The following is a 17,599-nucleotide window of genomic DNA, read 5'->3' on the forward strand; positions in this document are numbered from 1 at the left end:
CAGAGGTGGGCCAATGACGTGTTAGGAGTCTTGCCCAAGGACATAGTCACCCAGACTGGGAATCGAACCCCATTCTCCCACATGGTGTGTGACAGGTGTTCTGGTGTTATCTGTTGTGTCACACCAACCACTCTAATGCCCAGCTAGTAGTGCCCATGGTCTGGGGCAACGTGCTCTTTGGTTTGGAGCGTCTCTACAAGCTGTGCCCAGCTGTGCAGCAGTAGAGTTTAGATTAGGGTCAGACCGAGATTTCACACCACTCTCCTCGGGCCCTGTCGGGTCTGGCTTAAGAATATGGTCTGTGATGTAGGCCTACGTTTTTTTCTTGCTATTTATTATTTAATATAAAGCTATGGGGTGATAATCACAATATAGCACACTAATTAATTACACTGTGACCCTAAAATCCACCCACTGTCCGCATTACACATTACACACAGCGCTGCAGGTCAACTTGTCCTGAAATCCCTCAGACTGCTAAACATTGCAGCAATCGGAGCATTATTGCTGTTTTTTCTGAGGCTATTCGCTTATTATAGACATATTAATTAGTTCAGAAAGTATTTTATATTCTCAAACCTTGTTCAATTATATTAGAGTAGAGGAAAGTCATTCAGACATCCTTTGTGTAGCCTATTTACCGATGTTTAGGCCTGTGGATCAGTTTCCACAACAGGTCTATGTCGCACTGTTCATTAACATCATTCTGATCAGATTTCAGTCATTCAAACAACTCAGGATTGTAGCTAAAAGGGTCAGTTTAGATGTTGAGTTTAAATCGGGCTCATAATGACCGAGCATCAACATCGCTAGCTTACCTGCAGTATGTGAGGCCTCGAATCCTTTCTTCTGCACAGAGTTGTCGGAGAAGAAGCGGATGAACATCTTGTTTCCGCTGGACATGACCGGAGGGGGCTTTTTGGATCCGCAGAAGCGTCCCAGGATGGGAGCTTTCACGTCCCGTCCGTCATAGATCTCAATGTGGTCGTAGGCACACTCTAAATGAGGCTCCATATCGATTTCATTGAAAGCCTGCAAGCGACAGGTTTTGGTAGAAGCACAGTATAGTGAGATGATTCATCACCTACGCCAGGTTGTAATATTGGGTATCTGCTAATATCTGCTACTCTGCTGAACCTGAAGCCCTGAGGAGGAAACAGGGCCCGGGTAGCAATGTTCTGCACATTTTAGTGGATGTCCTGCTCTGACAAATCAACCTTCAAAACTCAGGAAGAGCTTATTGAGGAGTTCATTAGTTGGATCAGATGTTACAGCAGGGAAAACACTACAGCAGGCAGGCCAGGGCGACTCTAGGACTGGGTCTGGGAACCAGTAGCCAATAATAAAGCCTGAATAAGGAACGCATGAAGTGGTTTGGTGGTACCAAAGATAAACCAAGCAGCACAACACAGACCAGTTCTTAACCACAGGAACCACCCAGGTTCTCCAACATGTTTTTAAAGAGCCCATATCCTAAATTTTCCCCTTGAGGCTCACTTACGCAATTGATGTGGTTTTATGTGTTAAAAACAGCCCTTATTAATTTTCACATGTCCTTAGAATTAAACAGGCAGTTTGTGTAACTGTGCCTTTAATGCTGATATATGTAAATGAGCACTACTCTGACTGGCTGCACTGTATCATGCCTCAGTCAAAGAATAGCTTAGGCTGCAAACGTCCTGTTTCCTTTAGGGCCATATTTTAGCGATCTTTAGACGTGCAGCTTGATATAGGGCATGTGAGTGTGTCTTTGCTACGGTAGCGACGGGAAACGTATGCCTGTACAAGGCATGAACTAAGTCTCTAAATTAATCATGGGTGTGTTTTGGGCGTAACATGCAGTAATAACCAATCAGCGTGTCGCTCGCCGTTCCCTTTAAGAGCCAGGTGTGCTCTGACTTTGGCGGATTGCTATTTCAGTGGTGCATCGTGTCTCGGTCTGGGAAAGTTTGCTGAAGTGGTGGAGCTCATCGCCTCTAGAATAATGTTATTTTATTTTGAATTCTGTTTATTGTTGATGTAAAAGTTTGGATAGTTGCCAACTGGTCGCGCTATGGGTTTGTGCAGTGCTGCGTGTCTATGTGTGCGTAACAAGCGGGGGTGTGCCTTTGAATTCACTGCTATGAAGATACCAATGAGCATCGCGTCATGCCTAGTGCAGGGTGTAAGATAGAGGTGGGGATAAACTGCAGTATGCAGATTAGGCGGGTTTATGTAAATGAGTAAATGAGTTTTTGTGACATCACAAAAGCAATGAATTTGTTTTTTCCAGCTTAGTTTCTGATTACTGCCTGTGTGGACCGAGAAGTGAACAATACAATTTAAAATATTGTTTTTATTACTACATCAAACCCTTATTTTTAGAAAATTGTGGATTTACATGATATGAGCCCTTTAATAAACTGCAAGGCATATCACAACCATAATATGCAAGCAATACAATCACACTAGCGCTAGTACTGTGCTCCATAATACACTGCACTATACTGAAACACTCTTTATACCTTTATATGGGTGAAGCTGCTAAATACTGATTAAGGAGATTTATGTAAAAGCTGCTTTTTGTTTTTTTTATTATTATTTATTATTTAATATGCGGACTGTATGGTGTGTGGAGTGAATGGTATGTTCTGTAGCAATGTTTTTTTTTTACTACAATAAATCCTTATTTCAAGAAATGTTGGATTTACATGATATGAGCCCAGCTGGAATACGTAACAGCAAAATCATGACACACTGTTTTGACCATATCGTGCAGCCCTAACAGCAACACGGTAGAAAGCAACACAAAAGACTGGCATGAACGTACGATTTTGATGCGATGTCCCGGGGTGGTAGAGAGGGCCCAGGTGCAGGCCTTCTTACTGGGGTATTTATCGGGCCAGTTAGGGCTGGTAATGGTCCCACTCACACTGTTCACTGTGTGATCACAGCCGGCTGCAGAACACAAAACCAAAAACGTCAATAAGGGCATCCAGGGCTCAGTCCTTCATGCTTCTCGTTCTGTTTATTTTCTTTCTTGTTTTTCTGTTCCCTTCAGTCTCTCTGCTTAAACCCATTGTGTTGTTCTTGGCATCCTGAGCCAACCACTTGCCTACCCGCTCAGTCTCTGTTCACTCCCTTACTCCTTCTCTCTCTCTCTCTCTCTCTCTCTCTCTCTCTCGTGCACTCTCTCTCTCTCACATTCACACTCTCTCCCTTCCTTTTCTGCCTCTCCACAATAGGGATGGATTCTCTATAAATATCCTCCTGGCAATTAGTGTCAGGGAGCTGAAATCGATGGCGAGGGTTTTAAATAACCCTCAGAGCACCGCTCTTATCTTCCTAGAGAGCAACAGCGTACACAGCGCCTCTTTACCTAACAAATAAACGCTACAGGTTTATCTAAAGCAGGCGAGTAAAAGACAAGTCAATTTCATAGAGCCTACAGGCTGAACTGTCGGTAAAGTCTCCCTAAATAGTTCAGTCTCCAGTGTTCAGCCGGTGAAGTGTAATGTGGGGATGATTCCGCACAACGCTATTTGTTGCCTGCTTGTATGTATGTATGTGTGTGTGTGTGTGTGTGTGTGTGTGTACCTTCTTTGCAGTCGTGTTTATTCTCGTGTAGCACAAAGCCGCTCCTGCACTGGCAGCTGTAGCTGCCGAAAGTGTTCACGCACTCGTGTTGGCATCCTCCGTTCTCCTTTGAGCACTCGTCCTTATCTGTGGGCAGACAGACAGGAACAGTCTCAGTGACCATGCAAACATCTGCACATTCGGACACACACTGAACAGACAAAAGTATTTGGACACCTGCTCATTTATTGGTAATCCTGCCACAGGAAAGGCTTTCTAATAAATTCAGGAGTGTTGCTGTGATGATTTGCATTCAGCGACAAAGAGCGTTTGTGAAGGTCAGGATGTTGGATGATCTTCCACCCCACCTCATCATCCCCAACTCAGCAGCTAACTCAGTCCTAAAAGTTTTGGATGGTGCACGGACCATCATTCCAGAGCACACAGTTCCACTGCTCACAGCTCTCTATCCCACGCCTGGCATTAGGCAGCACGGTGTCATGTTGATCTGCTCCAGAGAGTCCTATTCTACAGGGACTAGACAAGCTGTATGTAGCTGAATGTGGTCATTACAAGGGGAGTCCACAAACCCACACAAGTCCACACAGTGAATATATACATATATACAGTACACACGCACACACACTCCCCATCATCGCCAGGCGCTCATCTTAGAAAGTCTCGCAGTCCATTCTGATCAAATGATCCACTCTACCTGAGAAGAACTGGGCCTTGAAGCCCTTCTTGGAGACGGTGTTGTCTGATTTGAACTCGATGCGCATGTTGTTGTACTGAGAGGTGATGGCCTCTGGCTTCTCAGCTCCACAGAACTTTCCGTGCAGCCTGGAGTCGGCAGAGAGCCCGCTCCGGACCTCCACAAAGTCGTACTTGCATACCTAAGACAGAAACAGGACAGTGAGGGTCAGACAGCATGTCTTACTTTCTTGTGTTTGTGGGCTTTAGCACCACGTGCAGTGTGTATGAGGATACTGTGTCTACTTAAAGGGTCACAGTTTAGCTTAACATCAGATTTACAGTTTTCCTTTTGTCCCAAATGCAGAGTCAAGCACACAGGACATGCCTGGTGTTTGAAGTTTGGTGCTTCTTCAGTTTTAAACTGGAGTTATCTTGAAGGCTAATGGAGCTAACAAACGAAAGATGATGTAATTTTTGACACTGTACATTAGATAATGACAAAAAAATAAATAAAAAAGCCTGTTGTTCACTTTTAAGCAGCTGTATTTGAAGCAAGTGGAAAACTGTACAGTTCTCTTCTTTGCCGGACCAGCCCTTTAAGACCGGTTTCACACACACTGCGTAGCGTAAGCGACACCAACCGCCTTGCTTTTAATTGTGACAAATAGGCCTGAACAGGAATGGGCAGTATTTAGCTATTTCAGTGGTGTAAAGCGTGGGGGTGGGGGTGGGGGAGGGTGTACGAGCATGGGGCTGCACGCGCCTGTGTTGACAATTCACTGCCAAGTTAGCAACGAACGTCTGACTGTTGGTGAATGTCTGCCTAGGTTGAGTTCAGTCACTGGAGCTCCTCCTGTGCACCACTCATTTAGAGACCACTGCGCCTATCGTTGTAGATCTATTCTCAAGCACCATTGCTGTTTAAAAGGTGCAGAAGGAAGGCAATTGCAAATTCAAATACAATTGCATTTAAGAAAATCTTCTAATAAGCTTCAGTCATTTTAATATAAATGATCATATTAAACACATTCTGGGCTGCTCAATTCCCCAAAAAATGCTTATGGGTCTTTGCATTATAATGAACTATGTTTTGGACAGGGACAGCTATTTAATGATATATGTGATATAATTTATAATATAGGAGGCTATATTTAATTATATAAAAGATTTAATATTTAAGGATTCTGCTGATAGCAAGCATAATGCGAAGACGGAACCCCCTACTATCCAACAATGGGTAGAAATTGTAAGAGAGATCTAGGGAAAAATGCCATCTACCCACCCCGATAAGAAAGCCTGGCCAACTGTGCTCTCTCTCTGCCACTGATGGCAAAGCGGCATGGCTCTGGATTCAGACTCTTGACCCCAAGGCCATAGTGGCAAGGCATAAGACTGCTGAGCCACTGGGAGCCCCATGTTTTGTATTTTTGTAGTTTGAAGCTTCTAATTGATGACATCTTAAAAATGCAAAGCCACAATGCGGCCTCTGACTGGTGCCTACTCAGTAATTTCCTCAGGCTTGTTGAGATCAGAATACTGAGATTCAGAAAATTGATCCAGAACATGGTGAGAAACGTTTAGGTTGCAGCTTACCATCGATTTTGAGAATACAGTGCTACAAATCACAGGTTTTGGTGTTTGTAAGGCAATGCAACTATTTGAACTATTATATAACCAAAGATACAGTAACTAATTTAGGTATACAGTCATGAATGAGCCTGTAACAAGCTCAGTTAACCCCTTCAAATAAAGCTATATTACACCCCAATGCTTATTATTTCATAACTACAGTGAGTACCCATGCAAAAAAGGGCTTATTCACAAGCTATTGAAATATGCAATAAACTTCTGGAGTCTTCAGATACCTTAAACTGTTGGTTACTTTAGAACTAAACTCCATCTGGGTGGTAAGACACCAATGGAGCAGAGGCAGCTCAGCGGTTAGAGCACCAGGCTATTGATAACAGGGTTGTAAGAAGCTGCCACTGTTTGGCCCTTGAGAAAGGCCCTTAACTCTCTTTTTCCTAAGTGCCCACTGCTCCAGTGCTTGCTCGCTAGTGTGTGTTCACTGAAAAGTTAAAGGCGGAGGCCAAATTCTATCTGTGTCCAACACTAATGGTGAATATGACTGTTCGGTCTGGTCTTGTATGACATCACTGTGAAGCACCTTTAGTTTAAAGACAGTAGGCCAACAGATTTGGCCAGGGTTGGTGAAGTGATTTCATGCTTTTACAGAAAGGCATTTTTAGTATTTTTAAAATGCAAAATACAGTACATTATTTTGATATTGGGGTTAACACCTATTTTTCTGCACCCACAGTGAAATAAGCTATGAAACCATAAAACTGTGGAAGCGTGATAATTACATTTACAACTCAGCCGCTATTCTTGGGCCTTTATTTCTTTGGTAGATATGCAGAAATCAGAAAACTGCCTGAATTCTCTTTACTGTATGTGTGAAACCGGCCTAAAAACATTTTCCTAAATGTTCTCCCAGTGTGAACCAAGTCTGTTGGGACCCTTCGCATTGCAAGAACGGTTGGAAACAAAATGTACAATCATTTAGTGAAACTTCCCATTAATGCCCAGTACCTTGGACACCCAACTTCAATGGAAATGAACCGGACAAACCCACCCCACGTCGAGGCAAAAACCTAGTGCTCACATCGTTGCCCTCGGTCTCGAAGACGTCGAAGAGCAGTGTGATGCGGTACTGCGTCGGGGCCACCAGCTGCCAGATGCAGTTCTTGTTGGGTGGATACTCCCGGGGCCAGCCGGGGCTGGTGATGGAGCCGTTCAGCTTGGTGATGAAGCCGCCGCAGGCAGCTAGAGGGACACGGAGAGAGAGAGACAATGAGCATCAGAGATAATGCAAAGACTACAGGTACACTCATCTTGTTCTCAAAATAAATATGAAAATTGCATTTTTATGAGACAAAACAGGGAGAAATATATTTATTAAAGGACCCATGTCCTGCATTTTTTTTTAGGTATGTATTTTAGGTTTTGTCCCCTGAGGTCCAAACCCTGCTTATTCCAACTTCAGTGAAAACAGGCTGGGTTAAACTGCTGTAGGCTCAACAGGCCAATAAATGTATGTAAATGTATGTAAATGTAGCACCTTTAGCTTGTATGTGTATGTGGACGGTATGGAGTGCATAGAGAATGGTACCTCTGTTAATAGTGTTTACAAACTACATAGTGAAACAACTAGAAATGGGTCTTTTAATAGAATCTGAACAATTATGAATAGGAGTTATTCATTTAAGCTATTTACTTCATTTTTAATAATTTACCTTTATTTATCTAGCAGTCGTCAGGCTATAGACTATATTTCCTCATATTTGTTATCACCAGAAAACTGCATATTTCAGTTACAATTACAATCACAATTAGCAGCTGGAAATGTGCCTTAAATCCTACTTTATTACAGCATGAACATAAAAAAATTTAATATTCACAACAAAAGCTGTTATAGTGCTTTCATAGTGTCTGGATCTCCCCATCTAGCTACAAGCTAATATACTAGCCCCACACACTATAAGCCATAAGGTAGACATTCTAGCCCCAATACACAATACGACATGGTGTGATAGTTCAACACAGTGCTTTATGTTAAACTGTCCCTTTACTTTTGGACACATTATATATTGAGATAGGAGATAACACCCTGAAGGCAGCTGGAGCCGTGCTAGAAAACCAGGGAGAGCTAGAGAAATGAGAAGGGTGAATGATTTACATAACAGTACAGCTTGTAATATAAGGAGCCCGAATCGCTCCGAACCCTTATGAATAGCAGCTGCACCCAGTGAGCGACAACAGGCGTCCTTAGCAAAGACAGTCCAAAGGCACCAACAATGCAACTTTCACAAAAGCCTCCTAGATACGAAAGCTTGCCAGTTATCCCTTAAGAATGGCCTGGCATGCAACACTGGCCTTCCCGTTAAAAACGCCACGCGATCAGGACCGTCCCGTTTTAATTAAAACACTATTAAAAACAAATCCCCCTCCAGACATTTGAACCGCACAGGCGTTTATTCGCAGTCTGATCCAAATCAATTAACGCCGAGCGTCCCCGTCGGCCATCCTTGCGGACTGCGCAAAGCCGAAGGGAGAGCAGGGGAGTTACCACCATGCCACTTAGAAATGCCATCAGTGGGGCTATGCCTTGAAGTTGTGGACGTGTCTACATTTAGCCCGCAGCCTGCAGCATCCCCGCTCGGTTGGTTCCCTTCTGTTTCACAGCGCTCGCATTTCTGAGGAGACGGGAGGGCCCGGAAGCAGGCAGGACCCCCTGAGAGGCAGTTACGGCCGTGTCGGAGGATAGCACCGATGTGACAGGCTTGGGGGAACATGCTAAGCCGAGTGAATCATCCCTTCACATAATAGCAGATCATTCCTCTATCGCACCGCTCCTGGTAGGCTAGGTTGAAGCCCCGAGCCCAGAGAGTCAGTGGCTGGGAAGTCCAGTTGGACAGAGCAGACGTGAAGTGAAGCCTTTTAAAACTACAGTCCTGTGAGAAAATTAGGACACCCCATGAAAACATGTTCAGACTGCCAGCTCAGATCCGATTTCTAGAAAATTGAGATGGTATCCAGTATTGATTTCTGATCGTCTGGGCTGCAGAAAACCATATAAAATCATTTTTTTTGCAAATCGGATCGGAACCACATTTGGAGGTGGTCTGAAAGTGATTATAACCTCAGTCTGGACGCTCTGGACACTCAAATAGGATTACAGTGCGTCTTCTGCATCACTCGCAATGCGACAGACAACGATCGCGTCAAATTCAGAGCGCCCTTCAACTCCTGCGTATGAAAGTTATTATTATATATATATATATTACAAATAAGGAGACCGGCCACTTGTTGGAATATCTGTTTATGGTTAAATTGCTGAGATGAAATGCTAATGGGGAAAGCCTCCCTTCATGTGAAAATCAGAGCAAAGTGCAGTAGCCAGAAAAAGCCAAAACAATCCCAAAATATAATTGAGGTTTTTGTCAGATTTTATCATTGATTTAAAATATGTCACTGAAACAGTAATCTAACCTCCAGTTTCCAATATTTTGTCTCTCCCCATTCATAGAAATAGGAGCATGGTCTTGTGTGACTGGAAATAACTGCCCGGTGGCGGTGCCAACATTGAGTGAACAAACTTGCCTAGAAAGGACTTGACGAAAATGTGAATGTCGTTACCATAGCTACCCATGCTGATCAGATCTGATCACTTGCAAATTACAGCGAGAACAGTCTGATTTGCCCTTAGTCTGAATATAAGTGAATATAAGTGTTGAGATCTTTTTAAACCCCCTTCCCAGACTCATCTTCATCTCCAACCTTCTTCCTGAAGGCCTCAGAACGCTCTCTGGATCTGGCCATGATGGTGATCTTCTTCACCTCTAACTTCAACCATCAAGAGCAGACCAGACTCCTCCAGAATCTTCTCAAACCATTTAGACAATTTCAGAAGTAATAAATGTGAGGGTTTTCTATTTGTTTCCTCATGAGAAAATTGAATTTCTATGAATTATGTTTCGTTTTATTCTCTCCATCTCTCAGCATCGTTCAAATGAAGATCAAATGCCTATATATTTATATATGTTAAAAAAGACAAGTGGTTTTAATGGGATGTCCTAACATGCAAAACAAAACAACTACAGAGGCACCTGAACTGGTAGAAACACTGGTGTAACATCACTGCTATCTAACGTCCACAGCTAGAAACACTAGTAGAGGCCCACTATCTATGCCTTTTCAAGAGAACACTGTTAGAAGAAAAACATCCAAGCCTATAGAACAGAGCTCATTAAACCTCTCAACATGGTTTGGGGAACGCGAGTAAGGAAAGCGTATTTGCAGTTTGCAGAATCTGGAGCCGTATGACAATGAAGGATAGTGCTGCAAATGAAAGTCTTTGCAAACTCTACAAAAGTGAAATCCTGTGAGGTGGTAAAAAATAAAAACTGGAGAGCCGCCGCTTGAAACAGGAACACCGTTTTGCAACACCAGCATGAATGATGGTTAAGCAACTTAGAAAGCTGTTCAGTAACTCGAACAAATCTGATGACACTGTAACAGATCCTCATAGCAAATCAGCAACATGCCTCCATTAAAGCTTGTGAGAGCACAATGCAGACGCTGGAGGGATACAAGTGGGGTTAAGCTGAGAAGAACAGAAAAGCAGAGGATGCAGAAGCAGTGGACAGGCTGGCCACTAGGGGCAGTGTGTGGTCACAGTTTGATCTGAAGACTGTGTGAAAAGGAGTGAAAACTTGAATTACTGAGAGGATCATCATGCCATTTGTGCCTTCTTGTGATTAGATGGAACACTGAAGAACCCAGCTGATTGCTCTACAAGTGTTACGTTAGGATAAAGCTGAGAAAACTTACGAAACTAGGTGTGGAGGAAGGATGTGGTGCATTAGACTGCAGCGTTTTTGAAGGTACATTTCTAATAAAATTCAAAAACATTTTTCAAACGTAACAAAAACATTGTTTTTATTGTGTGTAGTTCACTGCTGCGTAAATAAGCCATTCAGAGGCATTCACAATAACATAAAGCTAAATTCACCATTTATTTTTATTTGATTCTATTTTTATTATTATATTTTTAGCTAATCAATTTGGGTTTACATTTCATTTTTGTTTTATTGACTAATTAAATTTATTTTATTATTATTTTTACAACTTTTACAACTACAATTTTCTATTATTTCTTGTATTTTCTTTTTATATATCTTTTATATAAATCTTTTATATTTTATTTTATATTTATTTTATTCATTTTATCTACATATTTCTTTTATTATCTTGATGATATGTATCAAATTACTCATTTTATTATCTTTTGTCTTTTTTATTTTTATTTTAGTTTTTATTTTATTGTATTTTTTATTATTTATTTATATCTATTTTAGTGCCTTGAATTTGAACCTGATTTGTCTGAAAAGTGCTCTATGCATAAAGTCATTTATTTTTATAGTCATTTCTTATCAGTGTCGGGCTACAGATTGACATCCCTTATTCTCATACACTGAGACGCTTTCAAAGAAACCCTTTTTTTGAGATCCTGGAAGACCATGACACTGGAAGATCTACAGCTTTGGAATCGAACAATAGGCCCCTCAACATTCCTGTGTTATCCTTCAGGGTTACCGAAACAAAAAAAAACCCTTAATCAACTGTTTGACTGTGGACATATGGGACATGTCTGCCACACTGAGGCCAAAATCCTGGTGTACTCACCCTCACAGCTTCGTTTGTCTGCAGCCAGCTCATAGCCTGGGTCACAGGCACACTTGTAACTGCCCAGTGTGTTGACGCAGCGTTGCTCGCAACGACCGTTGTCGGGTCTGGAACACTCGTCCATCTCTGCAAAGGCGTTGAGAAGCAAATGGGGTCAAGCACATCAAGATTACGGATCTGGAGTCCTGTTGAGAATTCTCCTGAGCTTTCGCAAGGAAAACTCATGTACTTTACATTACTTTCAAAGTAAATATTTCTTTAGTGTACGGCTCTTTTTATGGAGAACTCTGAGAGAGAACATGTAAACACGTCAAAGACAGTCCTAACTGTTGTCAGGCCTGCAATAACACGCGACGAGACTAGAGCAACTAGAGCGGACTGATCAAAACGATCCCGATCCTCGTTTTTTGTCCCAGCGAATGTTTCATGTAACCAAACATGTCAAAAACATACCCACAGCAGTCATAACAAGCTATGCCGTTTTGTCTGCTGCCCTGATGTGGTCTGAACGCTCACCTTTGAAGAAGTTAGCAGCAAAGCCAGCCTTGTTGACGGAGCCGTCCGACACAAACTTCATCCACAGCTGGTTCGAGCTGGTCTTGATGTCGTCAGGCTTGTCGTAGCCGCAGAAGCGGCCCAGCAGGGGGCTGTTCTCCGAGTTGCCGTCCCGAACTTCCAGATAGTCGTAAGCACAGCTGTCGTGCCTCTCAATCTGCAGAAACAAAGAAAAAGGGGTAAAAAACAACTGCTACAGCCAGACTGGTGTGCTTCATGCTTCCCACAGGGCACCTCCTTCCTAACTTAACATGGAAATGCTATATAGAAGGCGAGAGAATCTCAACAGCCTGTGCTGCTAATGCTCGCATCACGTGGAGCTTTGTCTTTATTTGCACCAGCTGGTTGGAAGCAGGTCCCAAGCTAGAATGAACTCGGAGACTCTGAGAGTGCTGGAACAGAGTGCTGGAATCAGTGGAATGAAGAAAGGAGAAGAGCAGGAAGCAAAGGCAAAGCTGGGCTTAACTTTATTTATATGCAGGTTGTGTGGTTTCCAATTCAGCAACCCAGTACTCCTCCATCGTCCATTTTTCTAACACTATAGAAATACTAGTTAGGGCCTATTTCTGCTCTCAAAACCTTCCCAGCCTCAATTCTTCATGCCATGCTGACCTGACTGCATCACACAACCCCTGCAGATTTCTCAGCGGCACCTTTATGCTATGAATCCTTCAAAGGTGTTCAAGGATGCAGATCTGAGGAACAGTGAACTCGCTGCCAAGTTCACAAAACCAATGCGAGACCACTTTAGCTTCGTGACATGGTGCATCATCATGCTGGTTGTAGCACTTAGAAGTTGGGTCAGTTTTGGTCAGCAACAGGTTTTCCTAATAAACAGGTGTGTGTATATTGCTTTGCTTTCCTAATCATATTTACCTCAAAGGACTGGAACGTGAGGCCTACATGGTAGCCCTGGGCAACAGTGATCTTCCATACACAGACTTTATTGGGTCTGTAGTCATCGGGGTAGTTTGGAGACTGGATCTGCCCATTATCCTTCTTCACTTCACCACCGCAGATGGCTGACAGGTAACACACATTTGCATCCATCATCATCATCATCATCATCATCGTGAATACAGTGACTTTGAACTGCCTTCAGACCCTAATTAAACTAAAGAGTTAAGACTGGAATGCACTGGATTTCTTACAGTAGGGGACTATATGGTGGGTCAATATGAATTACATAATTATTGACATCCCTAGCTAATGTGAAGTTCCGTCTGTTCCACACTGAGACCAGTAGTAAATAGTGGGGGTGTAAGGAAATATCAATATATCGCATAATATCACAATATTATGTTTTGCAATACTGTCTCTATTCTTAAATAAACTATATTGATTTTTAATGAACTGTCCTGATGTAAAGATTGGTGGCAGACAGTGGTTCATTTTGTGTTGGGTTTAAACCCCCAACCACTAGAGAGCAGTGTTGTACTCGTCTTCAGATCGCACTGTTCTGGATAAAAAAGTCAACTTTCCTGTTACTCAGATTTTATGTATATGATGGTGTGTTTTTTGTACTCTGACTAGTTTTCTAGATTCGGGACTAGATTTGGAGAGTAGATCTGAGGTACCTTCATAGACGGCAGAGAAGCCTTTCCCCACCCAGTTGCTGCTACTTCGGAACTCAATCCATAAACGGCTGTCCGTTGATATAATTGGCTCAGGAAGCTTATCTCCACAAAAACGACCTGAAAACACAGAAGACAGAGGGTTTCAAATTCTCTAATTTCCGTTGCATATTTGACATGTGATGTCATGCCTGCCTGTCCAAAGTGTGCCAAAAGTATTGGGACACCTGCTCATTCATTGTTTCTTCTGAAATCATGAAAGGCTTTCTCCTGGATTGTGGAGCATTGCGTTAGTGAGCGTTAGTGAGGTCAAGATGTTGAATGATCAGCACCCGGCCTCATCCCCAACTCATTTCAAAAGTACACAACACAGTTCTTCCACTCCTCCACAGCTCAATGTTGGGGGGGGGGGGGGGGGGGGGGGCTTTATACCCGTCTCTAGCCCACACAGCAAGATGCCAATAGGTTAAAGTTTATCTGCTCCAGATAGTCCTATTTTATTGACAGTACTTCTCTACATGGGCTAGACAAGCTGTGTGTGTGTGTGCGTGCATTTTAACCTTAAGTAGCGAGAGTATTCTTTAGAAGGGGTGTCCACAAACTTTTAGACAAATAGTGTATCACCTCTCATCTAGAGGACATCAAATAAGGCTGTGATGAGACTGATCTGAGCCAGACCTTTCAGAGGAGCCTTTCTCCAATATCCATCTCTGATCTCCACGTGGTCGTACCAGCACAGGTGGCTCCGATACAGGTCCATAGAGGTAAAGTTGAGAATGATCTACGTTGATAAAACAGACAACACATTTGGGTAAGTTAGGAGTTCAGTTCAACCTTCTACAGCTTAAAGGCAAGAAATATGGAATATGGAAATCCACGGGGCTCTGAAGACGGGGATCAATGACCTTAAAATGGCATCATTAACAGTTCCCCCGATTCTCTGCATGCTCTAATTGCTTCACGTCAAAGTGAAGTTCTTTATCCGTCTTGTTGAATAAGAAAATCGGAGGTTCTGATATCGTTATTGGCAGGACGTCACCAGCAGAAGCTCGTTAAAAAAGTGAACTCTTCGTGGAGCAGCTAATTAGGCTGATAAGTCAGCCCGTCTGCTATTTTCACCTTTTCGCCTGGTGTGACTGAGATTCTCCAGATACAGTGCATATACGCTGAGTAGCCATTAGGGAAGCCGGGGGAGGAGAAGTTGCCGCTGCTTTCCTGCAGGCTGTCTCCACATCCTATTAGAGCAAAACACAGAGAAGAAGGAGAAGGGGGAGAAAGTTAGATCAGGTCAGAGGTGATTTACAGTCAATGTTCATGAGAACGGAGACCAGAGCACTGTGTGCTGAACTGTTTATCGCTATGAGGGAGTGCAGTACACACCCTGGTCCTGCTCCACTGTACAAAAGATTTAAAGAACCCAAACAGATTAGCCTGAAGCTGATGTGTGGAATCTTTCTCACGTACTGAGTGTGACTGTGAAGAACATCTGCTCTAGGTATTAGACCTTGGGTACACTACAGGACGCAATCGTAGCAGATTACAGAAGTACTGGGCATCTCGCACCTCCCCATTCCCCACCACACGAGCTGAACACGCCCCCCAAAACACCACGCGTGCCACGCGTTACCTACAAGACGCTAAAGGTGCCTTTAGGTGAGGTCGTAGGTGGGAAGATGGAGGTCTCTTAGACTAATTTCTGTTCCACCTTAAACGGTGCTGCAGTACACACTGCATCATTTAAGGTGGATTGTAAAATTATAATAAGAAAAACTGCCTAAATCTGCACTTTTCATGCTGAGTTCTGATTGGTTGTTGATGAGACCCCCTTCAGATTGAGTCTGCCCAGCTTTACAGGTCACGCAATGTAATGGACCACATTCTTAAAAAAAAAACTACTACTGCTACTGTAGTCACTGTTGAATCGGTCCGAGTAGAAAGCGATCCAGGGAAAGACGCTTTACCTGTGCAACTTGCCAGAGTTGTCGGTCCCATCTGGCATCAACGGCCCAAAGTGTACAAAGTCCATTCTCGTTACACCTTCACTACGGCAGCTTCAGAAAATCACACCAAGGTCGTCACAGACGGCCCAGGACGTCACAGATGCCGTGTATGAATAAATAAGCGAGCACACCAGTCAGTTGTGGCAGAGTACAAAGTGATCCAGGGAAAAACGCTTTACCTTCTCACAAACCACAGAAATAGGGGCAAGAGCTATCTGTAGGTCCCGTGAGGACATTTTAGGATTGTTGGACTTTTATCCATCTCAAGGTCTGATCTTTGGCTGAACTTGCTAGGACAGCCTGGTCTGGCCATGTTGGCCAGTTGTTTCACTGGTAAATGATTTAGCGGACAGTGAAGCGGCTGATTTCTAACTATCCTGAGATCTTTTTGAGATCTGCTTTGTTTTGAATGACTGTGTCTTAACAAAAGAATCAATAGCGGCTTCCATATGTCTGCATAGGCGTCCATAGACTTCCATTAGCCTCGCAGCTCCACTACAAAACTGAAGAAGCAAACTCCAGACACTGAACATGTCTCGGCTATACGACTACATTCGTGGGTAACAGGGAAAAAAACTGCACGTTCAGCAGCTTTCACGCTTCCATACTGTCCTTAAGCGATATGGCTTCATCGCAAAGATGAGCTTTCATGGATAAACCGTCCTTAGAGTACATTCGATGCCTGGCAAACGACATGTAACAAACGTGCACGTAACAAAAGAAGACATGAAATTGCACCCTCTTTAAATATAGAACCAAGAAAGCTATTAATAAAGCATCCCTAAGGATAGGCACTGTTCTGCACACTGTGTGCTCGAGACTGAAAAACACTGCCAGCCATCTGGAGAATACATCAATACAGCAATAGCGATCCAGCTTCATTAGAATAGTTCTTCAGAAAATAGCTAAGACACCTACGGCTCCATAACAAAGCACACTGTGCTCTTTGCTACTGGGAATTACTGCATTCCAAGCAGTTTTGGCGTAAAAGTTGAACGGCGAACGGACAGTGCTATTTAAACAGGGCCGTGGGCCTAGTTAATGAGGTGATTACACTGGTATTAAGAGGCTTATAGAAACAGTAGAATATATATATATATATATATATATATATATATATATATATATATATAGTGCGTCCAAATGAAAAAAGGGTGGAGAATATGTTCTCATGTTGGGATAATAATAATAGAGGCTGCCTCTTTAGATGAGCTAAGACAGAGCTAAGCAATAGGTCTGATGCTGAGGAGGACTCTCTGTCAGAAAAACATTCTCTCACTGTTGGTGGACTTGGCTAACATCAGCCAGAGTAGTTGAAGCCGGAGGTAAAGCCGTGCCAGAGCAGATATACAAATACACACGGTCAATTCAGAATATTATATAAGGGAATAACCACCCATCGCTCAGATGACACAAGCGAACCGTCATGGCACGAGGTTAACTGCTCCACAGTGGCCTGTCGATTGCTCTGTGCAACTTGCCAGAGTCATCGGCCCCCTCTGGCATCAATAGCCCATGGGGCTTATTATTAAATGAATAAATAGGCGAGCACACCAGTCAGTTGTAGCAGAGTGCAAATGAATGGTCTGGGCAAGGGACACTATTTGAATGACGTCCAAAAGGGAATGATAATCAGGTGGTAGCATCCAACCGTAGTGAAGGTGCACTGAGACAGGAGCACTCACAAATTGAGTGGCTCCCAAAGGCATAACAGTGGTACCCTACAGAGCAATCAATAACTCTGCAGTTATTGAATCAGCAGCAGAGCGTTGGAGGCTTTTCTGCGCTCTGCTCTGAGCTCAGCACTCGGCCCTGACCCAGCTCTGTAACTTTACGTGGTCTGACAGACACTCGGTGGCTGAGCTGATTTCTGTGGTTCCTCCTAAACGCTTTCACTGTTCAATAATAATACCACTCACAGCTGAGTATGAAACTACTGTGTGGAAAGGCAGACTGCATGGCTAGGAGCTT

At 43.2% G+C, this 17,599-nt stretch overlaps 1 protein-coding gene across 1 annotated transcript in view; it reads right to left on the minus strand.

The window, feature by feature from the left end:
* bmp1a (bone morphogenetic protein 1a) overlaps positions 1-17,599 on the minus strand; it is a 79,453-nt gene that overhangs the window by 4,414 nt on the left and 57,440 nt on the right. The window contains exons 8-18 of the mRNA XM_072681102.1: positions 14,748-14,863; positions 14,307-14,409; positions 13,632-13,748; positions 12,931-13,076; positions 12,016-12,211; positions 11,500-11,625; positions 6,917-7,077; positions 4,271-4,451; positions 3,577-3,702; positions 2,810-2,937; positions 819-1,032 (exon numbers count right to left, since the gene is read on the minus strand). Coding sequence (XP_072537203.1) covers positions 819-1,032; positions 2,810-2,937; positions 3,577-3,702; positions 4,271-4,451; positions 6,917-7,077; positions 11,500-11,625; positions 12,016-12,211; positions 12,931-13,076; positions 13,632-13,748; positions 14,307-14,409; positions 14,748-14,863 — 1,614 coding nt within the window. The remainder of the gene's footprint in view (positions 1-818; positions 1,033-2,809; positions 2,938-3,576; positions 3,703-4,270; positions 4,452-6,916; positions 7,078-11,499; positions 11,626-12,015; positions 12,212-12,930; positions 13,077-13,631; positions 13,749-14,306; positions 14,410-14,747; positions 14,864-17,599) is intronic.

This window comes from Salminus brasiliensis, chromosome 6 (assembly GCF_030463535.1).
Source record: "Salminus brasiliensis chromosome 6, fSalBra1.hap2, whole genome shotgun sequence".
NCBI classification, from domain to species: Eukaryota; Metazoa; Chordata; class Actinopteri; order Characiformes; family Bryconidae; genus Salminus; species Salminus brasiliensis.